At 45.0% G+C, this 24479-nt stretch overlaps 2 protein-coding genes across 4 annotated transcripts; both read right to left on the reverse strand.

Moving 5' to 3' along the window:
* Positions 1-549: 549 nt before the first annotated feature.
* On the reverse strand, positions 550-6412 carry LOC118510874 (E3 ubiquitin-protein ligase RNF123). 3 transcript variants are annotated; one of them, XM_036053238.1, is made up of 9 exons: positions 6274-6412; positions 5921-6100; positions 4401-5838; positions 4030-4339; positions 3328-3782; positions 2490-3266; positions 1779-2421; positions 1526-1703; positions 550-1452 (listed from the first exon to the last, which is right to left on the reverse strand). In XM_036053238.1, exons 2-9 carry the CDS (start codon positions 6022-6024, stop codon positions 1167-1169), a joined length of 4191 nt encoding a protein of 1396 aa, XP_035909131.1. In that variant the 5' UTR covers positions 6025-6100; positions 6274-6412; the 3' UTR covers positions 550-1166. The 3 variants fall into 3 exon arrangements, with proteins under 3 accessions (XP_035909131.1, XP_035909129.1, XP_035909130.1); XM_036053236.1 differs by having other exon boundaries at positions 3328-3854; XM_036053237.1 differs by lacking the exon at positions 6274-6412 and having other exon boundaries at positions 3328-3854; positions 5921-6242.
* Positions 6413-7152: 740 nt separating this feature from the next.
* Positions 7153-22404, reverse strand: LOC118510875. Its single transcript, XM_036053239.1, has 7 exons — positions 21982-22404; positions 20249-21189; positions 19082-19309; positions 15679-16001; positions 13397-13454; positions 7664-7905; positions 7153-7590 (listed from the first exon to the last, which is right to left on the reverse strand). The coding sequence occupies exons 2-7, from the start codon at positions 21105-21107 to the stop codon at positions 7378-7380; spliced, it is 1923 nt and encodes a 640-aa protein (XP_035909132.1). The 5' UTR covers positions 21108-21189; positions 21982-22404; the 3' UTR covers positions 7153-7377.
* Positions 22405-24479: the final 2075 nt, after the last annotated feature.

Consider the following 24479-nt stretch of genomic DNA (forward strand, 5'->3'; position numbering starts at 1 on the left):
CCTTTGGCAAGTCCTCATCGACAGGACAGGAGTCTTTTCTGGATCGCAGGACAAGTACGTGCAGTCACTTGTTGACACGATTTTCCGGGACGATTGCATATTGCATTATCCGAAGTTATCATCGTGCTGGAAGCTGGTACTCTGATTCCCAAGTCCGATTATCGCATGGTCCGGTAAGCATGAATTTTGTTGTTTTCACAGATTTGATCGGGTCTTTCATAAACCAAGCTTGGTAAATTCTGCAACAGTCAGTATTTAGGGACTCTAGTCTGCAAAAGAGACAACAGAATAGGATTTTGTAGATAGCTTTCAGGTCTGAGATGGATCGAAAGTTAGCACAAGCCTTTCCGTTGTTCCGGTACAGACTACACATGGTGAATGACCCGATCCAAATCCTGACCTTGGTCATCGTCTATTATTCCTATGAAAATGGGAATTAGAAGCTGAGAGAAGCACCTGGTCGAGATTCCGTGAAATTCGAGATAAACTAACATGCAAATGCTTTGCCGACTCGCTGTAGGATTTCCGTCGGCAAAGAAAGCACACCAGTTTAAATGTGTTAAGCATAAAATTGATTTTACTTTACGTTAGGAACACATCTGCTGAACACACATACCAAGCAGCACCAAGCATAGTACTCCTCCCGTCCTTCGATCCTTCTCCGTGGTAGATAATAATTGTACGCGAATCCGTTACATGTGCGCTTCTGTAAGTCTCCTGTAAAGCCTATACCGCGCGGTACGTATATGTGAGCTGAGCAAAAGTGGTAGATTGAGGTAAGGTGGTTCTAGAGGACACAAATCAATATGGAACGGACACCCGGTCCAGCATAAGTTGAAAAGATTAGCTAGCTAGAGATGTTGTAGAGAGCGACACCATCGTGTTCCAACCACGCTCCGAATCATCTACGATCTACGAAAGTTGGTGGTCTTCTTTTTATATAGGAGATCATTGCGACGCTTTAAAGCTACGAATAATGTTTGCGCGCGAAGGTGGTAAGCTCCGTCCGCCCCTAAACGAAACGGGTTTCGATTGACTAGAATGTTTGAGTCACGCATAAAGCCTTCATAGAAAACAAAAACAGACGATATGAATGAACGGGTAAGCGATCCGCTTCAAAAGCTTCCTCTCTAAACCTATGTGGGAATGTGACGCTTATTTTTGCTTCATGTTTCACCGGCTCGTGGTCCATCAAAATCATCGCCAGCGTTGTCGATGACAGCCGGCGTGTCAGCAGGACTTTGCTCTTCTTCCTCTGGCATCGGCGTGGAGGATGTTAACACCATCGGCGAAACTTCCATCCGGGGTACAATGGAGGAGGAGGGTGGTGGTGCGGGTGGTGTATTGCAAGCCTCGTAAATGACCGCTCCATCCTGGCGTGTGACGCGTGTGATGAGAATTTTGCAGTAAAAACATTGCTTGCTGTTCATTAGATGCTGCATAATGCAGGTCCTGTTGGGAAGGGGAATATCGTGTAGAATTGGTCCTTTAAACATATCCTTCAATTTTTCTAAAAAGTACATACTCGCAAGATTGATGCTGGCACGGGTCGAATGCAGCCGAGTTGGATTTGGCGTAGCAGATCGGGCACAGCGAGTCCTCCGACAGGATCGTTATCTCCGACAGCAGTGTTTGGCGCAGCTGCAGTATCTCAATCAGTCTCGCAATCTGTCCCACCTCTTCCGGCAGAACATGGCTGGGATCTGTAATGGGTTGTTAATGGACCATCAGACCAATCGGATCAGGCAACAGAACACACAGAGAAGGTCGAGACTCACAGTCAGCCATGTTGAACTTGATGATGGGTGGATCCGGGATGATCTCCTTCATGCCAACCGACCCACCAGCACCACCCGCCTTCCGGAACGGCGACGGAACCCGCACCTCATTCGTAAGCGGATCAATGTGGGCCCGCATCTTCGGATCAAAGTTCCCTCTCGGTGCTTCCCCGCTGCTGTTCGTGATCGGTGTCTTGACCTCACCGAGCGCATACTCCAGGCTGGCAATGTGGAAGCTCGTGTCCGTGAGCAGATACTTCGAGATGCGCGGAATTTTCGTAATGCACTCCGTCGAGCTGCCGAGCTCGTGGCGCATCAGCGCCAGCAGCATACCGATCGCTGCGCTAATGATCGCAAAGTGCGTCACGTTGCTCAGATCCGGCAGGCAGAGGTCCATCACGTGCTGAAAACATCCGGGCGGTACGGTAACGCGCGACAGCACCTGTATCGCGAGCTGACAGATGCGGCTGAGAATGATCTCACTGTTGGCGCGCGTTGCGTCCTGCAGCAGGCTGGGCGTGATCGTGACGATCATCTCCAGCGCACGCATCAGCGAGACGGTTAGCTCGAAGCACATGGAACAGATTTTAAGCTGTTTCGTTTCGATCGACAGCTGCTCGTCCCGTTGCGATATGTTTTGAATCTGCGAATGAAAGGGAGAGAGAATATTGGAGCATGTGAACCGTTAAAACGTCGATCATGACGCCTTACGTCCTGCAGGATGTGAATAAACTCGGAAAACGCCCAGTTCAGTTGCGAAAGAACCGAGTTCAAAAACGTCGTACAGTACGGTTCGTCTTTGCTGAGCGTTTCGCTGATTAAGCGCTGGAAATGCTTCGACGGGCAGGCAGGAGCGATCAGATGCAGCAGGCCCGTGTGAGATCCATTCTTTGCCCGGCTTCGGTACAGTCCGAGTGATCGTTGTGTGGCGGCCGGATCTTTGCCCGCCTGCCACACGCACGGTGGCCGTGATTCACGATAAGCAAACCCATCGCCGAGCCAGAACCGTAGCAGCAACCAGTTGCTCTGACCCCAGGCCCGATTTTCGTACGGTCGCAGCAAAGCTCGCACTAGCGCGTGTTGATTTTCCGCGGATGCGCTCTCCAGTGCACGAATGCCCGCCTCATGGCACGTCAGCGAGCCGAGCGCTTGGATGAGAGCGTCCTTGCAGGAGGCAAGGATGACGCGCGGATCGGCCAAGTGTTTGGCGAGGAAGTTGGCCGCCGATCGGATTAGTTCGCTATCGCCGGCAAGCTCGTGTTGGATGGCCGTGTCGTGAAAGCTAAAATCGAGCACCGTATCGAGCAGGATGGGCGTTACGTTGATGTACGTTTCGGGCAGGAAAGCGAACAGCACGTCGTCCGAGCTGAAAGTGTGCAGCGTTTCGAAGATTATCCCAAGCAGCCAGCACAGCAGACGGCGTCGATGCGTCCCAAGCGCTACCGAACGGTACCAGGCCTGCTTTCGGGCAAGCTCCATCGATCGTTTCTAGAAAGCACGCAAGAGGTTAATCTCTAAAGGAAACCTTCGCGGGGACCAAGCAGCTTACCGCAAATATGCTTTTTCGCTGTCCGAACCGTGCCTCCAGCTCGTTCAGCAACTCCTCGTGCGTTTTCTGTCCCTGGCCGGAAGCAGCACCGGCCGCACCGATCGTGCACCGCTTCAGCTCCTCCAGATTGTGCATCACTTCGTCACAGTTGCTCTTCGTTTCGAGCAGTATGTCCGACAGGTGGGTAATGTTATCCCGCAGGTCCGCTATCATCACGACGTACTTGTGCGCAACGGCGTTGTAAAATATCACGCAACAATCGAGCAGCTCACACACGGCCCGGTACGAATCCAACGGGCCGCAACCGATCGTCGTGCCGGATCCACATTTGGGCGATGGTTGACCACCCGGTGCGGTTGTGCTGGAGAGCGGCCCGTCGTCTAGCACGTCGATGGCGTTGTGCTGGCCAGTCGGTTGTTGATGCCGGTCCGGGATGCTGTTGGCCGCACGGGAGACTAGGGAGTAGGCGGTGGAGGGACCACCGGACACGAGAAACATGGCCGAATCGAGAAACACATTGAACGCGGCTGAGAATGATGAAATGTTTGATGGTTTGAATGATTTTGCCCAATTGATTCCAAATCGTCCAAAGTTTGTCTGAGCAGCGTATCTCAACATTCTCTCAAGATCTCGCTCTTCCATGCTCGTCGATGGACAACATTCCGCCCGCGTAAACTTCGAAATTATTTTTATTTTGCTTACCAATTTCGCTCCGCAAATCGCTTGGCTGATCCACCGAAACCACACTCGGATGGTCGGCGCCCAAACGTTCGACCAGCTGCGAGCGGAAGTGTTTGCGCAGGTAGGACAGTACGCCCCCGATACGGTCAAGGTTCGAGTATTTAAATGTTCCGTCATAGAAAAAGCGACAGTCAATCGTTGGTGCAACCGATTTCCCATCCAAACCGTGCTCTTGCTTACACTCCTCCTCCCACAGTGTTTTGGCCACATCCAGCAGGGTACAGAGAAAAGACAGACCAATCGCGGGCTGTGTTGTCGAGGAGTATAAGCCCTACGAAACAAAAGCGAGTAAAGAAGTGTTTCTTCCCAGTGCCAGCTCCCAGAACACTCACCCGCAGCTCTACATTGTTTTCCATAACGAACTTCCGGACCTTTGCCACAAAGATTCTCCTGCTGCTGGGCGAGCTGGAACCGTTCCCATCCCCGTTGTTCATCAGAATGTGGATAAGATTTTTCTGCAGCGTGTATAGTACGGACGTGTGTGCCTTTAGCCGCTCGCACGCGGCCAAATACGTTTCCTTCGCACCACCCAACCCTTCCGTCCAGATGTGATCGTCCGGCAGCAGCTGCTCGAGCGTCGACTCGTCCGGCGGTTTCGTGTACAGGAACAGCGGCAAACAGTTCTTCTTGAAGAATTTGTACTCGAGCAAATACTTCCGGGTAGCCGGATGGTTGCACACGCACGTCAGTATGACGATGATTTTGCGCTGCTTCTCGTACTCCAAATCGACCGGCGTTTCCTTGTACGTGTTGGCAAGATAGTTGAGCAATTTTTTCAGAAACAGCTTCATCTCCTCCTGCTCCAGGTACGTCCACAGCAGGGTCAGGAAGGTGCCGAGCGTACTTTCCGGTGCGCCCGGCTGGGTGGGTGCTTCATTCTTCCCACCGTGGCTGTTGCTGCGCAGCACACACATCCCCCGGATGTAGCTGAACACCTTATCTTCCACCACGTACGCATTGCCCAGCAACGGGGCGATCCGTTCGATGAGACAGGCGGCCAACAGCATGTACATCGATTCCGGTGTTACTGGTCCGGTGGACGACGCTTTCGGCCCACCGTTGGTAACTCTGGCGTGCTGCGAAATGGCACCGGAAAGATTGACGAGATATTTCAACAGACAGTCCGCCTGGTACAGTGCCACATCCGGTGCTTCCTGCAGCGGTCTGTACCGCTCGACCGGATGCTTGAACGGAGATCCACCAAAGTTGGCGGTGAGGCTATCGTTAAACGCCAGCGATACGGCGGGATACAGTGCCAAGCCGGGTCCACGTTCAATGTCCTTAAATGCTTCCCCAAGCGGTGCACCGTTACGATAGTACTCGATGCGCCCGCCATCCATATCGACACACACGCCAAATATATCGCCCGACCGCCAGAACGGTCCATACTTTTGCGTGTAAACGTGCCAGATTCGTTGCTTACTGCCGTCCAATCCGTAGCTGTACCGCGTGTCCCCAACACCGGTATCCTGCGTAAATTTACAGTGTGCCGAACACCAGCCAATCTGCATGACGCCCTTCGAACGCAGCTGAACCTCATACATCCAGCGGCCGCTGTACACGCAACAGTTTGCTTTAACCGTCGAGAAGGCGTTCTGGGACTGAAGCGTCAGCTTATCCTTCGACACCAGTATCGATCCGTCATCCGTCACGTCGAACACGGTTCGCCTGGGACCGAGCCTTCCTTCCGCCGGTTCGTACGATGGGTGTGGATCGAACGGATGATCATTAAGCTTCTCGTCGAGCCACATTCCAATTTCACCGATGAACCTATTGCGTACAAACACACCCAAAACAAACACCCGGTATCAAATTACTGCCCCAATCGAACGCATTAGCGATGCACACTTACTCCGAAAGCACGAACTGGCGCTCCCGGTCACAGTCCTTCCTACCTCCGATGGCAACCGTACAGTCGCCATCGAAAATGTTGGCCACGGTCGAAAGAAAATCCATCCCAAATGCTAGCTGCTACTGTTTCTGCTTGCCCACAACCGGTACACTACGCTACATTTTGCCGTCGCCGTTTATCCTGACCGAATCGTACGAAGGAAACCACATTAAAGATGGGTTGCTAGGATCAGCACAAAGAAAGCGGGCGCTTCATTGTGTCCATACAGCACGCGGTGAAAAAACGCGGTGGTGCTGTATCGATTTTACACCGTGTGCACGCGCACACACACACACATTACAGGACATACTTACTGGGCAGGATGGTGACAGGATGTCCGAGATGGGATGGGAGAGAAACAGGACGAAACCGAGCCGATTGTGACCCGCGCCTTTCGCTGGCAGGATAAAAACAGAACCAGCGGATGACAGTTGCAATGACAGCGCACAGCTGTTTACGAATCCTGTACGAGAAGGAAAAGCGGAACAAGCGAAAACAGCAGTAGTGCGGTGGTGTGCGTGAGATCGAATGTCCGTGTTGCCAACCGTTTGCCGCGGTTTTTATCCTTTTCGGAACGTTGGAAAACAAACGTTGGATTTGAATGTTTAAATCACGTGGTTTAGGCGTTAAATACAACTTGGATTTGTTCGGCTGGGCGATGTCGGATATATTTCATAAATTTTGAAATTCACTTTACGTTATGAACGCGTGGCTCTTTTTACTCCATATATTTCGTCGACTTAAGACGGCTTAAAAATCTGACTACGACCAAGGGGTCTCTATCAATAATCGTTTTGCTAAGAATCTCGTCGAATGTGTTCATCCATAGAGCATCGCCTGAGGAGCCTCGATGAAGGAATTCCGTTCATAGACCTTGTCAAAAGGGTCTCGTGCAAGGAAGCTCGGCTACCAAGAGGCCTTGTCCAGGGATTCTCTTCTAAGGAGCCTCTTCAAGAAGGCCTCATCCAAGGTGTCTCTTCCTAGGGTCCTCATCCAGGAGGCCTCATCCAAGTAATCTCGCCTATCTAACGATCTCGTTTGTCGTCCTTTTCATTCAGGAATGTTGTCGAAAAAGGGATCACAGACATACGTAAATTGAACACACCACACATTCCATTTCTTTCGGGGAAATATCATGAAAACGTTGAGATGAGATGAAGTACATAAATAAATGCTACGGAATAATGTCCACAGTACGCAGTCATCAACACAGAGAGATTAGCACTACCGAAACGGTGTATATTTATTTTACACAGGACAAAACAAGAAGTACGCTAATGTGCTTGAATACTCCACGAGTTGTGATAGGTCACATTAGGAGCTTTTAGGCGTCAGAGCTCGTTTCCTTGCACGCGATCAGTTATCCTTTGGAGCCTGCTGTCTCTATCTCCACAAATAGTGCTGCAAGATGGAACCAGTTACGTGGACACATTGTTTACAATTTTCTTCTGATTTTCTTTGTGCTTTTCCGCCTTTAGCCGCAGATCGACGATGCTGGAGTTCTTGTCGTGTGCCACGGTAAACCCGGGCAGCGTAGCAATGGCGGCTGCCGCTGCCAATCCTCCCGGTCTGTACTGGGACAGTGAGAAAAGGCTTGCCGGCACGGACCCGGAAGTCAGTGCAGCTGCGTACTGTGTGTGTAGATGAAACAGGAAAGAATCGTTAAAATCTAAAATGGCCGCCACGTGAACTTCGTCCCATTACCTGTTGTGCTGCAGCCGAAATGAACGCAGAATCGAAGGCAGAAAAGGCGGCCACAGGGAAGGGATGGTTGACTGCTGCTGCTGATGCTGCGGTGGTTGAAGGAGGCATTCCAGTTCCACCAGTACCTCCACCGGGTGGTACACCGTTGCCAGCACGCAGGGACGGAACGTTGACGTACGGTGCTACACGACACGGCTCGAGCGGCGTGGTGACCGGTGGGCTATGACTCGAAAGGATAATACCTGTGGGAGAAGAGTGAGAAAGGGGAAGGGATGATAAAAAAAAGTGCGCCGAAGGAAAAAGGGAAAGATTTATGAGAGGAAAGTTTTGAATGATAGCCAACTAAATTCTGAAGATTCGGTCGTTTCATCGGCCGATGGGCTTGCGGAAGGGATTTTCTTTTTCAGGTAAAGGGACAAGACGCAACGAGACAGAGAACGAACGTTTGCTTAATCACACCAAAGCCAGACACAAATCGAGATCCTGAGCAATTTTTTATTCTTTACCATTCTTAACGAGACTTTAAATACAGTTTCTGCAGCTTGGGGTTACTTATTTAAAGTTTTTATTTGATGATGAGACTAAGATTAGGTAGTATAATACAAGTAAAAATTATAAAAGACAAATAATATTTCATAAGCATAAGTAAACAGTGGGCCTAATTCTCGATAGTACCCTATGAGCAAAAAAGTAAAGAAAAACATATTTAAAAACTATAGCGTATATAATTTGAAAATGATTGTAATGTATAATGTAAAAAGAACTATGATAAGATAACTGTTTTTTTATAACACGAATTATTAAGAAGGACACATTTTAGGATGTTTACTATAACATTTAAACAATAGATTCGTTTCAGACGACCGGCAAAAAATGTCTATTGTTTAATAAAACAATATTTTAAATACATTTTTCCGGGGATCAAATATTGAACAGAGGAAAAGAAAAGCTGAATAAATTTATTAAATTTTTATAAATTTGATAATAGGCAAATTTTTTATAGGAGATACTCTTGGTGGAACTAGCATTAGAGAGAGAGTTTATTATAAGTAAAAAAACGAAAAATAAAACATTAAAAAATTTACCGTGGAGGAAAATGAATCTGAATTTTTACTAACTTTACGACTTACTTCATTAAAAATTTAAATAATTTCTTCTAACGCTCCCTCCTTACAGTGGCTCTAATTTCTAACGTAACGAGGCTTGTAAGATAATATTGTACACAAAAAATCCCCAATTTCATTGTTATGAATCATAAATGCAATTATCATACGTTCGATGCAATTTATATACGGCTTAAGATTATATTTTTCATCAACAGCATTCCAACTTTAAACCGTGCTCTCCCCCAAGCAAATGCTACCTCATAGGGCGATCGGGAAATCGGGGTCTGCACGGAGGCAGGTTTTATGATCATTTCTCGCCCTTAACTTTATCTTTCTACTTGATTTGGACTGCCACCGGAGCACTGGCAGGCACAGACAGACAGGGAGACCGAGGAGGCACCGATACGGGAGCTAATTCAATTATGTGATTACATTTGATGTAATCCCATAAATCCGAGACTATGACTCTGGCTGATGGTCCGGCTGTGTGTGTGTGTGTGTGGGGAACGGGCCGCCAAGGCTAAAGCACGCAACAGTTCCATCATTCGGTGGACTTCTTCAGCTCGGTCGGTTTCGCGTCGGGTTGAAAAGGGAAGCACACGAACCGAGGGTGGCAAAAGAAACGGTCGTCAGACAGTTTATTAAATTATCATTTTGTGTTGTATTTATTGCCGACTTTGCACAAACTTCATCACGGGGCACGAGGGGGTAGAAGAAGGGTAGCGAAAAAAGGTCAAATGAGGGAAGGAGACGGTAGCCAGGATGGCTTGATTTGAAAATAAAATCGTCCGTTCGGTGAGAAGATGTTGCCACAGTCGAAAAGGAAAACACACCGAAACCGGATGACCGTATCGTTGCAGGTGGTGAAAGAATCCTTTTTTAGCTTGAAATGAGTGAGAGAGAGAGAGAGAGCGAAAAAAAGGATATCCGAACACCGACAGCACGAGTCGATTGCAAATGCACATCACGTTACCGGGGTAGTATTTGCTTAGAAACAGCCCCTACTACTAGCACTACTACTACCAGCGTTGGTTTGTGTGTGTGTAGGTAGTAGAGCAATGTATTTTCGCCTTGTTGACAGATTCCGGTTGCACGTTGCGCGACCATGTTTACATGCACGGGTTGGATCGAGTGCACCAAATTACACTAAAATGTCGCCGTGCAGCAAACGAAAAGCACCTGAAATATGCGCTGGAAATTGGTGGTTTTGTCGAGTCGAGTAAATCTACGCGACGTTTCGCCTTGAACGTGCCTGCCGTTGTAATTTGTCGCCCAAAAACCCAACAACCGTTGGAAGCGCCCGTAGCTCAGCCCAACTGCAGAAGCATCCCGTCGCCCGTGGTGCATAATTTAAATTTGCATGTATTATTTTCCGTTACGGGCTGTTGGTGTTTGCTGTTTACACACTGTTTGTCTGCCAATTTAGCTTTGCAAACAAACAAGGGGTTCCGGGAGTTCCCGCCGAATGGTAGCTTTTTTTTTTCGTCGGCGATGTTCTCCTCGCCGCTCGATGCACGCTAATTTGGAACGTTGAGAAGAGGGGCCGTTGTTGCTGTGACACTTGGCTCTGTGCGGTTCGTGTCAGGTTGCGATTCGATGAACATTCCCGCAGCCACGAAACAGGAGACGTGATGTCGACTGTTTGTTTGATTACGGTAAAGCAAAGCTCAAACGGTAAAGAACACATGGCGATGGTTGGTAGTTTTTTCTTCTCGTTTGGGTGCCAATTGAGTGAGGGTTTTATGTTTTTGCAATCCCGATCGGAATTAGTAAAATGTGGAACACTGCGAGTGGTGCATGGGTTAAAGGATTGCTTCTTTTTGTTTAAATTATCCTGAGGGGCAAGTATTTTTAAAGCTGATCTGAGTTCAAAACTCGACTAAACGTGTGAATCCGAATCTCGAAGCAACTGAACCAAAAATTCTCTCTCGAGTATCTTACTTCAAGGTTTGGTGCCTATAAAGTGTACAGAATTGTGCCTTTCGGGTAACAGATTTCTTAAAGTACAACGGCTTATTGATTGACTTACATTCTTTGGCGAATTAAGATTTCAGAAGGTCCTTTTGCTTTCGGACAATGAGGCTCCATGGACAACGAGATCATTTGGCAACCGAGGATCTCTTGTCGAGCTTATCCTTTTCTAGACTAGATTCCTTGACATCGAGATGTTTGAGAATGCGTCTTTTGATGGCTGACCAGATCACCCATAGCTTGATTGGTCTATGAGGATAATTCTTTACCTGAATTCTGAACAAACACGACATCTTAAATCTTAAGTTTGAAATTTATTATTACTGACTGATTATCAAACGTAACGGTTTGGCGTTACGCATCCAACATTCACCTCGCAATGAATAAAAGTTGCATGATTTTTGGAATGCATTATAATCAATACTTTTTCTATCCATTGAGAAGAGTTAATGAAGGATTTTTGAACCCTTAAATTAGCAAAATAATAATCATAATTAAACTTCTACTCAGCCATGTACAATCCTAACACTCTAAAGAGCAATCAATTTACTTTAATCCAAACCCTTTGGACGCACAGAACCGCAACAAGGAGTGCAATCCAATCTGAAAAAACATACGAACGCGTTACTTATCCCGTCACGGCTAAGGCAAATGTATTTTTCAATCCGTTGTTTGGAAGGTGTTGGGACTGTGTATGTAGGACTCCTCCCGGAATGAAAAGAACAACCACCGCCCGAAAACTGAACAAACGAATCCATCCAATTCTGTTCAGTGTCCCTGGTCCCGGTGTCCTAGCCATTCCCAGGACACTTATTCCCAGAACAATAAATTACAGTGTCCTTCGTTCTCGCCCGGCATCTTCCCGTTTCGGTTGCTCCCCGTTTTTATCGACGAGTAAATCAAAGTAGATGTATCCTTGTGTCGAGTGTGGTTTCGTAAGGTAAAAGAAGGACACTCTTCCTAGCGGTTTCAATCCTTGGAGAGCCACACACACACACACACAAAAGGGGGAAGAAATAATTGTTTCAAGTTTAGACGATTTGTTCCGATGGGTGTCGTGGTCGTCCACTTCCCTCGGTAGTAAAATTTCACGGTGTTAAAAGAAGGGAAAACAATCGCAATACAAATCAGGGGTTAAACGATGGCCCGATTTTCACCCTCGAGTGACGACCCGACCCGATGCGCGAGGGTCGTCCTGTTTGTTTCCCGCCGTCTTCTGTAGCGCTATTCTTCAAGGCTTGGGCGATGTAATGGGAGACGGACGGTACAGCGTAAAAGCCATGTTTATCCGATAATTGAGTGTTTATGCTGTGATTGAAGCGACGAATTCAATAACATTAATTGACTTTAGCACCCGCAAACCGGTACGGGGTGCGTAGCTGACTATGCTGTTGTGCCATCCATCTGCACATCGCCTCGTGTCCTTCTACGGCACGAAACTTAAACTTTAACCGGTGGTCGGAATAAATAATTTGATTAAATCGGTACAATCTAATTAATGTTCTTTCTTTTTGCCGGAATTTAAACAACCGATCCTGATCCGTACAACCTTGTGCTGTGCGGTTTGTGCTGGCCCGGGGATGGAAAGTAAGGCAGCCAGAAATGAAAGGGGTCAGCACAGTGCACAGTGCACATGCAAATTTGAGCACATTTTTCATAAACGGCCCGAATTAAATTAGAACCAAATTGATGACAGTCTCGGGGCGCATAAATAATGATCTGAGAAGGGTATGCAGGAGAGAGAGAGAGAGGGGAGAAAGGAGAGAGGCCCGTGTGTGTGTCGTCTAAGTGCAACATATGTGCGCAGACTCGCCAGTGTGTGGCCAGCTCTTTAGAGGTGGTAGTGTCCTGTCCAACTCTTAAGGAAGATGACCACATACGGGTACGTCCACCATGACCTTATGGAGTTGAGTAAATGTCGTCTCAAATAAAGAATCATCCCATAAGAAAGCTTCCCTGCTGTGTCAAAAATAGGGTTTCCAGTTTAATAAAATTTGACACATTCTTTTACTTGTCTCCTTCGTGCCCTTATCGTACTAAACCATTTAAATAAAGCAAATTCTTATCCCCCCTATTGGCACTCACACATCCTCACACTCGGCCGAGAACCATAAACATAAATCAGTATAAATTATTTCAATTTCAAATCGAATTCTCATCCCCCTTTTGCTGCTGCTTCGGTCTGCACTGGTAAAATTTCTTCTATTCAATAAATATAAACACTGAGCAGTTAAAAAGGGCGACACACGCACACTAACGCCCGCTATTAGCGTAGAGACGATCGGAATTTGCGTATGGTTTTATGATAAATTTCCAATCGACCGGCTGTGAGGCGTGCGGATGAAAATTAAAATCAACCCCCCTTCTCAGGTCTCGATGATCGATTGTAAAAGGGTGTGAGGGGCGGGAGGGTGGGTAGTGCGGGCAATTGACAATTGCAGTTGGTTGTGTCGAATGCATAATTTATAAGCGTATGCTCGCTTTGTTCCGATGAATGGGCCAATTGAACCTGAGTTAATGTGCTGTGTGTGTGTGTGTTTGTTTGTGACCGTGACTGAAGGGAAGGAATAGAGATTTGTAGCGGCCATTTTGTTCGTTTTTTTCTCGATTGGGAAAAGACCAATATAATTTAATTAATTTGCAAAACGCGACTTACCTTTGTGCATTTGATTTTCATGCTTTCGACACTTGGCTCGCCTGTTTTGAAACCAAACCTGGAAGTGGAAAATAGGGAAGCAAATGTGTAAACAAGCTATAAATTAGCTGGATGAAACAGAAGAAAACTGCAAACCAAAGCGTTTATTATTATGAATTATATGGCAGCACAACGGTAACACGGCTAACTCAGAGCTGATTGTTTTCCGCAGAGCAATGAGAACTTTAGCTTTTCTAACTGTTTTCCTGTTGGAAGCCCTTAAGGGAGTGGAAAAAATTCCTTGGTCCTTGGAACCAAAAAACCGAACACTTTCGTCCGGTTACTGCTGTTCTTTTGTGTGTGAGTGTGTGCTTTCTCTTCCGTCGAAAAATTCAATTAACGCCACCGCTAACGGTTCTGATGGCCATCATAAATTGTGCTGCCACCGGTCGCAGACCGGTCGGTGTTGGGCGCACAGCAGCAGCAGCCTCGGGGCAAATTATGATTCCCGCCGGTCCATAACTCACGGCTAATTTAACGGCCATCTTGAGCGAAATTGATATAAATAGGGAGGCAGACAAGTGGACCGGAAATGGTGGGACGGGGTTTGTTTCTTTTGGCCTTTGTGTGCACTGTGTGATGCGCCATGACGTCACACATCTCGTAATGGAAACTCCATTAAGCTGCACGACTGGCGAACTGTCCACCAAATCAACAGCTTCATCACACAGCCATAAATAACACCTAACATTTGGTGTCAATTTTCTCTGTTTTCTTTTTTCTGCAAGCACTTTCTCATCCTTTTCTTCTTGCCACTCACTCTCAGAAGAATCCAATCAATTAGTGGAAAATTAATGTCCGATTTACGCCACGCAACAAATTCGCCTGCTAATGGTGAGCAAATTAATTTAATTAAATCGCTACTTTTCTGCGTATGAAGGTCGTTTGAGCGAGCGCGGAGGTGGGGGACAAGGAAACAAGGACGCAAGGAAAGAAATATATCTTCATCGATTGAACATTAGCTGCGTGAGAAGGGGATGATCGAGCATGGGTAAATAAAAGTTGCAATACTGCGAGCTCCACTCGCAGACCCACGTGGTGTGATGGAGACGCCTGGCCTTTCGTGAAAGGCTGGGGTTGTCACAGATTATTTTTATGCTTGCTCATGTTTAATTGGGTTACTTTTGAAACTTTGTAATAATGCTTATAAATAAAAATTACTGACATTCAATTCATTTTTCTTTATAACATAAATATTATCTTAAAGTGAATCCTTAAAGTCTTTTTGATGTTACATTGCTCACCATAACTATGCAAACCTTTTTAATATTCTAAGCTGAAACATGTAAATTTAAATTAAGTTTCTTTAATTAAGTTGCAGAATGTTTTAAAGTATAAAATACTACGTTGATTCAAGGTTGAGTTCTGTAGCACTGGATTGCGTTGTCCCTTTCCTCTCTTGACAACAATCATCCGGCTGCCTCTTGAGGTACCTTAAGAATGTTTTTAACATGCGATTCTCCTTTCAACTTCTTGTTTGACGTGCCAACCGCTTGCTACGGACCTGGAGAGACTTGCTTCGAAGGATTCATCGACTATAGTTTGTTCTATCTCAGTTGAGATCGATGGCAGCCTGAAGGTAGGCAACCAGCAAAACATTTCGCTGGTTGAAGTAGTGGTTTTAATATTAGAGTTTGATTGTAGACTGAAGTTAGTAAGAAGTATCTGATAAATATAGCAATTCTTCTTCTTCTTCTTCTTTGGCTTGTGCCAAGTCTCATTTCTTGCTTCCTTGATTTGATTTTATATGTCGCTGAGTAGTGAGCTCTTCGTACGACGCGAGTAAAAAAAATGCTTCCAAGAAAAAGTGTCGTAATGTTTGATAAGTTTTGTTATAAGGGGAAAAAAAATCGTTAATCTTGTAGACAATAAATTCATTGTTTAAAAACTGCATTTTAAATAAATAAATTTGATAAACATCTTAACTGTTCACCAAAAGTAATTGAATGACACCGTACCAGTTCGTAAACTTTCATTCTTATCTTTTTCCAGAATTTATGCACCATAAAGATAGCATTATCATTTACCATCTATCGGTGTTCGATAATTCAAATGATTTTACCACTCGCCCTTTTCTTCCCCGCTTGCATACTTGCAACACAATCCCAGAAAACCCCTTTTTTTGAATCAGTCAGCCCCCGAAAAACCTCCGATAATCCTTTCAATTTGCCTAAGTGATTCTGCCAACCCGGACTGGGAGCGAATGAATTTTTATAGCGCTTCTAGTGGTGGCCCAAACTTACCTGCACCCTTGCCTCGCTCAGTCCCAACCGTTGGCTTAGCTCTTCCCGCATAAATGCATCCGGATAGTGCGTTTCCTCGAACAACCGTTCGAGCTCGTTCAGCTGCTCGAGCGTAAAGTTCGTCCGGGATCGGCGCTGTTTGTTGTTGGTGAGTGCCGATAGGGGACCGTGACCGTTGGTGACGTGTGCGGGTTCGGTCGGGAGTTTAAGCCGTTCGTCGGGACGCTCGGTACCGGGGGCCGGTGGTGCCGATTCGGATCGCGTTCCATCCGCACACGGATCGTCCCGGTCGGGTGTGACGGATTCGCGCGGGATACGCGGTTCTGTTGAAAGACAGATTAGACGAAAGAAATAGATCTATTATTGTCCTTTGTGTGTGTGTGACGTGGAGTAGAGATAATATCTCATCTCTTAAAGCAAGGAAAATGGGAATGATTAATGATGGTGAGCTGTTTGGCTGTTCTGCTACGAACCAGGACCCTTCCAACGGTCGATCATGTTCTGTGGTCAGGACATCGTCTACTGTTAGACACATCATTTGTCTTGTTTTTTCGTGCCACAGGACAATTGCAAAATTATTATTTTATATAAAGATTCAAAATCAGAAGAAATTGTAATCGCACATCCCATTGCATACATTTAGGCGCCTTTCAAAGCGAGCTAATAAAATCACATCTAAAACTACAACTTTCTGACCGCGAAACTGTTATTGTGATACTGTTAGGTCACCCTTTCCAACACGAAAACCGATCGAACCACATAAACAATGCTAAATTTAATCAAACCTTTCATCCTGCCACCCTATTCTCGTAACGCACCTCAATCACACCGGGCCAAAGAGTCGAGTCGGCACTTGAACTGCGGTGCTCTTTTCGCACCCGTGGTTCGCACCAGATTAAACTTTTCTTCTTCGGCTCTGGCTCGCGTATTTATCCTTCACCCCTGGGGTAGGAAAAACGTACCTTCCTATTCCATCTCCCTACGAGCATTTCCCAACGGCAGTCCTCCTCTCTCTATCGCTCGTTCGCTGCTCGCCAACGCAACGCAATCTTTTATTCATGATTATTTGTAATGCAATTTATATCAATTTAACACAATAATAGTGTAAAGTTTGGTAGCAACAACAAGGGGTAGCAGCAACAACGACCGGAAAAATGAACTTCCCACCCGGCACACGCGGTTCGGCACCACAGTCGATGAAGCTACGGTTATTTAAAAGGCGAAACTTAATAACAAACTCCACCGGCTGGTGAAGTTTACTGGTTCAAGAGAGAGGGACCGCTTTACACGGTTGGGTATTTTTTGTTATCTCAAGATGTTTTTCTTTTCATCCCCCCCCCCCATTGAAACGAGTGAGAGTGCGTTATCTTTTACCACTTAAGGTTTATTGTAATTTGTTTCTTGTTGCACCTCTGTAAGGTGGGAACGTGATTTAGAATGAAAAGTTCAAGCACATCGTTCAAAAAAGAAAGCGAAAAAATAAAAGTACACACTCACACACAACAGCAGGTGCATAATGGAGCGCGATTGTTATTACATTTTCACACCCGCGGAGAAAGCAAATGTGTTCCTCCGGTCGATTTGCTGCTTGGAAAATGATTATCTTCCCAATGCCGCCGTTTTACTGGGTGGTGTTGATGGTAATGAGATTTTCTGTACCGACAGCAAGAGAGTAACAACAATGTTCTATGCATTTGCTGCAGCACACCATAAACGGCAAGTACATAAATTTTAATCTCAACACCATGGGACACGGGACGGTGTAATTGAGTTGTAATGGGAAAATATTGCTTTGCACGGGACACCGTCAAGCACAGATTTGAATTGAAAAATGCGACACAAAGAATGTAATGGTATACTAACGACATAATTAAGCATCTTTAAACATCGTTTTACTATATTGAAAAGGGTTTAAAATAAGCGATAAATCTCTATGGGGCATTTGGAAACAAAAAACGCCTGAAAGTATGCAATTCGCTTTTCATTCTAACGCCTAAGCTTCTAAGCTTTAGATTTCTCATTTAAAAATGCTCTTATATGTTCCCTTTTATAGATAAAAATCTTAAAGATAGATTAAAAATCTCTTTTAGAACTTATTAAGTATTAAGTTATTAAGGCGCCTAAATGCATGCAAATCTAGTATTAAATCATTTTTGAGGGTTTGAGAGTCCTACATTATTTTATGTATGGTCGTTTAAAGATAATTATCTCACAGTCGTTCAAGGGTTCTTGTAAGTAAAAGTGCCTAAAAGTATGCAATAATGTTTATCAATCTCTTTGGAAGGTGTAAGCGCCTAAAGCTATACTTGGGACATTAAAATAAATACTTTTTCGTACTTCCATTTCCCATTTCTGGAAAAAACTCTTAATGAGTCAAACATAAAACAAATTAATCAAAGCGCCATGCCTTTTCAACATATCAGTCAACTCATTACACTAAGATTTCTTGTAAAAAAGGTTCCAACATACACACTTCCAAGTTGAAGCGGCTCATAATCCTTCAAAGTAATCTCACCCATGCTCCCACTAAGCATTTCCCTACTGATCACAAACCAGCTCGGCAAACCCAACGTGGCAAGAAAATCTCGCAAGAAGCATGCCATTTAATTAAGTCATCTTCCTTAACCGGTACAACCAATTAATTAATTAACACGCAAACGCGGCCAGCTAGCGTAACCCTGCTAGCCGTAGAGCGTCAGGGTAAATTTCCATTTTCCGATCGTCTTCGTCTTTGTAAATCCTTTCCCGGATGGATAATGAAATGTAAATATGGTAGAAAACAAGACACGACATGCAGGCGACGATGAGGCGGAATGGAAGACGGTACGGAAGAGGCTTAAATTTTCCAGTGGTACCTTGGTTGTACTTGGTGACGAGACAAACGATTGCCCCTTTTCTTTTTCTTCGTCCGCTAGTAGGACAGAGAGAGAGAGCTAAAGGGTTTAACTTGATCCTGCTCACAGCACCACTGGGCCGGGTTTCTTCCCCTCTCACCCACGTGCCGAGTGATCAAACGAACGGAGAATTAATGGTGCAAAATTAAATGAATTGACAGTAAGACTTTACGAAAAGTTCGTTACACGTCTCGCTGTGTTCGAGCTTTCTGCTGCCGCACAGAATGCTAATTAATAGACACAACTTCTTTCCTTCCAGCAGATTCCAGCACCCGGAAACTTCAACACGGAGATGGGAGGGATTAATGCGCAAGGCTCGCAATTGCTCGGGGAAAAAATATTACGGATCCATCTCCCCGCGAGCGAGCCCCTACCTCTGAAAGGGGTTAATTTATTTGATTACTTTCTTATATTCCCTCCGGGTGGTTGGATGGAAGTAGAGGATCCATACTGTATGAAGGTGATGTTAAGTAATTATTTGGGAATTCGTTTTTCTACACGCTACATACCTGTGTCGGATTCACCGTCGGTACCGGTACCCGTTAGCGTTGGTGCTGGGAGATGCGCCGGATAGTGGTGATTGTTGATGAGGTCAACACTTTGCTTGAGCAGCTCCGAGGCTGGCTTGGGACGTACAATCTGCAGACCGGCGGGATCGTATCCGTGGGCCACTTTGGCCACCCGCGTATCAATTTCCGAGCGCACAAGGTTTAAGGCAACGTCATCTTTGGTTTTATCTGGGAATAGGAAGATAATGGGAGTCGTTAGGCTGTTTGTAGTATAATTTCACCATGAAAGCGCCTAAATGTAGTCTATTTTGCCTGGTGCTATATGATTCTACAGGTAATAATTGAATTGTGATCCTAAATTGCATGCAGATAGGCATAAACTGTAGTTCAGCTTTTTAGAAGCCCAGCAATAAAATGGACTTATTGTACATTTTAAAGATAACTTTTTTTCAAGCTTCATTTCAAGCGCTCACATGTTTAAAACAATGAGTGATTTGATATTGCAAAATTCCGCTTTGATTTGTTATTATCTTATAAGTGATCGTTAGAAAGAATAATATGAATTTAAAAAAAATGATACAATAAACTAGTCTGTTTTGCTATTTAAATTGCATACATTTAGGCAAACATTACAGTGTGACAGATAAACTACTTCAGAAGTAAAATGATTTAGTCTATAATTTTTACTGGTGGACAACTTTTCCTGAAGTTTTTTTTTCATTAGGTTTATTTTTCACAGCGCCGGGAAGTATGCAATCATTACTTTAATTGTCTAAAAAGTCTGCAGATTTAAGCCTTTCCGACTCATGGACTACTGATTCATTGGGTTTCCAAGGGTTACCCATGGGGCTCGAATTGCAAGTGGTTTTGAGATAATAATAGTATACTTGTAGGCGCTTCTACCCGTGACAAGCAATCATATGGTCAATGGTGTCTTTTAATATCCTAAAAGGTATAAAAGTATTTTAGGCCACTGATTGATTGAGTTTCCAAGAGTTAGTCGAATTTGAAGTGATTTTGGAAAAATAATAGCATTCTTTTAGGCACTTATACTTGTGATAAAACGCGCATCGTGCTTTCCAAGTAGAAAAACACCCTAACTCCTCTATATACTTTAACTTCTTCTTTTGAAATGATAGCTTTAAGTTAATCTCTAAAAATCCTTACCTTCCTTTTTCTCATCCACCAGATCGGCGATAAGCCAATTGCGCGGTACGTGTCGCTTGCTGTTACTCTTCCCATTTGCATTTCCCCCCTCAACGCCACTACCATTGTTCCCACCGATTGCACCTTTCCCTTCCTCCTTCTTCTGTCCTCCACGAGCCCCATCCACTTCACCACCGACCACCTCACACAGTCCCGCACTCGATCGATCGTTCTCGTGTGGCTTCTTATTGTCAAACTTCCGTATAACACTAATTTCGTTCCGATTCGTTACACCCTTCTCGTTGTTGTTACTCGCCGGCCCGGTGAGCAGTAAAAGTGATCGTCCTATCGCACTTTTATCACCATTTTTGTCCCCCGATTCACGTATCTCGTCACCGGAAGCACTCATCACAACCGTCGGCTCTAGAGAAATGGTCGCATTGGACAGTGGATGTGTGAGAGATTTTCCACCTACAACAGTAGGCTCATCGTTATCACACCCACCCCCACTACTACCCCCGTTACTTCCATTACTGTACGATAGGTCCGTAATTTCGATGTCGATCGTTTCCTCATCCTCGTTCGAAGGTTCTTCACGCCTTTCGTCTCGTTCGCCGTTAGGATCGGTCGTTCGCAGTGGATGTAACGTGTGCAGTCGGTGATGGTGTGACACTTCGAGCGAGTGGGAATGTATTTCGTCCTCAAGATCATCACCGAGACTGCTGCTCGTGCTGGACAGTAGGTCCGAATCGGAACCGGTCCGTGTACCATAGTCGGGATGTGCTATCGGACCGGCAGTGGCCGTCATGTTGAGCAGGTCCAGCACGCGGCTGTTGTTAAAGTCGAACGATTTCGTTACGAAGTGAGCCAACTGCTCCATGTTGCCGGCGGGTGTGTGTCCGTTTTGTGGTGCTAAAATACGATGGAGTTTGCTTTGAGAAGATTCTATAGGGTGACTTCACCTAGAAAAAAGAGAATAAATAACTTAACAATCTATCTATAGCTCCATCATTCAATCGATACGGTGAGAACCTTTAACTAGACGGGATACAACAGTAAAAAACAAATAAAAAATCGTGTACTTTGCTTCTTCAAAGCTCAAAATACGCGTCGGTATCGAAAAAATCGAACCTAACTTAATTATAGGCCTTCTCCTCATCGACGTCTGCTCGATTATCGAGGGTGAAATAATGTACCGGGCACGGTATGGCCTTAGAGACAGTAGATGGAAGCAGGAAAATTAATGCCAAGGGCGGGATATAGAACCAAGAGATAGACGTCCAGCAGCCAAACGGTCAATTCACCGGGGAATCCGTTGGGAAAGTTGAAGCCGTCATGGTTCTTATTGCATCAAGTGCTTTGATCAATTATCGTCATCGATGACCAACACGATATCATACCGAAAAATGGCAATGGATAGGTTAAGGAAGGTTTACTGAGCGTAAATCACGAAAGTTTTGTTAGATGAAGTGACTTTGGTATGAATATTGCATACATTTAGGCGCGATTCAAATTTTATTTAAGTTTTAATTCGAAAATGGAACATTTTATAGGTATTTTTCCTATTTTTTATATAAACTTTGGGTACGTGTAAATGATAAATTGAAATTGCAATACGCCTAAATGTAGGCAAAACTCTTGACAATATAACACATTTTAGTTTTTTGTTTCGTTTGATTGTTGTTTTGGTTATTATTAGCTTTAAAAAGTATGGAAAATTATTTGTTTAAGGGTTTTCGAGCGTAAATACTTACTATCACATATTATGATGCGTAGCATAAAAGTATCGCTCACTCAATTTTTCGTAAGGAATTAATAAATAGCCTCATTTACGCTCACGACTGTACTCACAAACACTTTCACCTTAATCTATTATATTTTCGATTTGGTTTGCACAACTTTTCACACTGTTTTAATCCCCCAACTGCATCACAATAAATCACAATCCTTATGGTTGCACCGCGTATCCAAGAGATTTATTCACTATTTTCGTGCCATTTCTTGGCTGCAATAATTTTTCTCCAATGCAATATTGCACCACCAGATTGCAGATTCACGACTGACGGTCGTTTATATTTTCCCCACAAATCTCTGCCACTTTTTTGCCAAACACTTACGAGATAAGTTTTCCCACTGATCGCACAAATGGAAGCAGCACAAAGCAGGTCCAACCGGAACGACCCCCGAACGAACAATAAACTGTTTTCCTGTGTTCCGCACCGTACCACATCGGGACGGGTGCATTCCATCTGGCCGCGGGGAAAATTGCTGAACAGCTAGCTTCCCCGTGACCGGATCCGTTTTTGCAACACCCTTCCCGAGCGGGTGCTCTCACGCGCTGAGCTAGAGCGAGATAAGCGTACGGTTCGCTGCGTGTGCGTGTGTGGCAACAGGATATGGAAGCGGGAGTTTGCGTGCGTGGCCCAGCGACGATGTGCTTTTAACACGTTCGCTCAATTGCATGTTTGTGCAATGATTATCGTAATAATAAAAAGTAATCAAATTGAGTGCGGTGTCGTCACACACACACGGTCACAAGGACACCTCGACATCTTGTGAAGTTCGCCGCAAATGTGCCGTGACCGAGCCGTTTTTCTCTCTCTCTCCCTCTCTGTGTTGTTTGGGGCAGGCGTAGAATCTCGTATCCCGTCTCTTCCAATCCCGGGCGCGAAAGGCGATGCTTAATCGTCCGTGAGGGCTATATTTCGTCTTAATAGAGCGATTTTCTATCGATAGCGCGGCAAGGCGGACGGGCGGGTTTCGGGTCGCTTTAAGCGGTATTAAAATTGTAACAAGGTTCGATTCGGGGTGGAAAATGGAAATGGTGTGTAAGCGAATCGAGTTGGTGGCAAATTTAATCACTGTTGATAGGATAATTTTCATCATGTACTGGCCAGGTGTGTGTGTTTGTGTCGCTTGTTTGTCTTGTTGCGTGTACTTTGATCTTTAAATTGCTCAACTAGTATTAGGAGCCGTTAGAGATTTACATAGACTGGTGTTTGCTCCTCACTTAATTAAGAGTTTGTAAGAAGAATTTGTAAAAAGCATGTTAAATACTGTAATAAAACTATTTAGTAAAGAATGTTAAAATATAAGTAATTGTGTTTTAATTCAATTTTCAGCTTAATTTTTTTCATAAAATAAACTCAGTTTTAAAACTTAGTTTTAATGCCAAATGATAGTTGAACCATCAACATTTATTTACTCAATTTTATAAAACGATGTTAATATCCTTCCGCAATGAAACCGCCATCGAAAATGGTCCCGTTTGAATGAAATTTCCACAATCGACCAGGCGCCTCCATGAAGCATTTGTTTCTGCGCATGCTTCACGCTCACCAGCAAACGCGTTGACCGTTAAACTACTACCGACGCCATTACAAACGATGCTGCAACGCTTCCGATTGGTCTCAGCCATACCATCCAAGGGGGTGGAGCTTAGCTCGACCACCTTCTCTTTCGCACACAGCGAAAGAGCGCCATGAGACAGCGGGAAAAACAGTCCAGGCACGTGCCTGCCGCCCTGTGCCGAACATGCCGACACAACAATTATCCGTCGATTTCATTCCATCAGGTTAATGGGACGCACGATGGGATGAGCGTCCTTGTGGGGCCAAGTGTCAGTGATAACAGTGATAATAATCGTCAAACGTTTGCCAACTTCCACCCGAACAAATCGATGGTGAGTGTGTGTGGGTGTGTGAGCGTGCTTTCGGTGAGAGGTGATTTCTTTAAATCACTTCTTCGAATTCTCTCTCCCTCTTTCTATCGTTCTCTTTCTCTCTCACACTTGTTTCTCTCCTTGAAGCATGGCACACTTTGGCAGTGTCGATGACAAAGCGATCGCAATTTACCGCCTTCCACTCATTCGATTACGGCCAGCCTTGTGCCCTGTCTCCCATCCCAAATGATGCTTCTTTTAATCCTCTGGAGAGTAGAAGCGAAACGGCGGAACCAGCACGGAACATCCGGCGAAACAAATTGGTGCGAGGTAAATAAAATGTAAAAGATTTGTCCCTAATGGATTTCAAATGCCTTTTATGATTATTGATATTGTTATGGGTTGTCAGGGTTGCGCTGGGTTGGGTTGTTACGTGTTTTTTATACGCCGTTTTTGTTTTTTGGTTTGAGAAAGCAGATGCGTTGCTAGAGAAGAATTAGGAATAAAAAAAAAACTATGAAAACTCGTACCAGCACAGGGGCTTATTTTATTGTTCTGTTACCATGTTCGATTTAAATACTTTATTTTTTT

The sequence above is a fragment of the Anopheles stephensi genome, chromosome 3 (assembly GCF_013141755.1).
Source record: "Anopheles stephensi strain Indian chromosome 3, UCI_ANSTEP_V1.0, whole genome shotgun sequence".
NCBI classification, from domain to species: domain Eukaryota; kingdom Metazoa; phylum Arthropoda; class Insecta; order Diptera; family Culicidae; genus Anopheles; species Anopheles stephensi.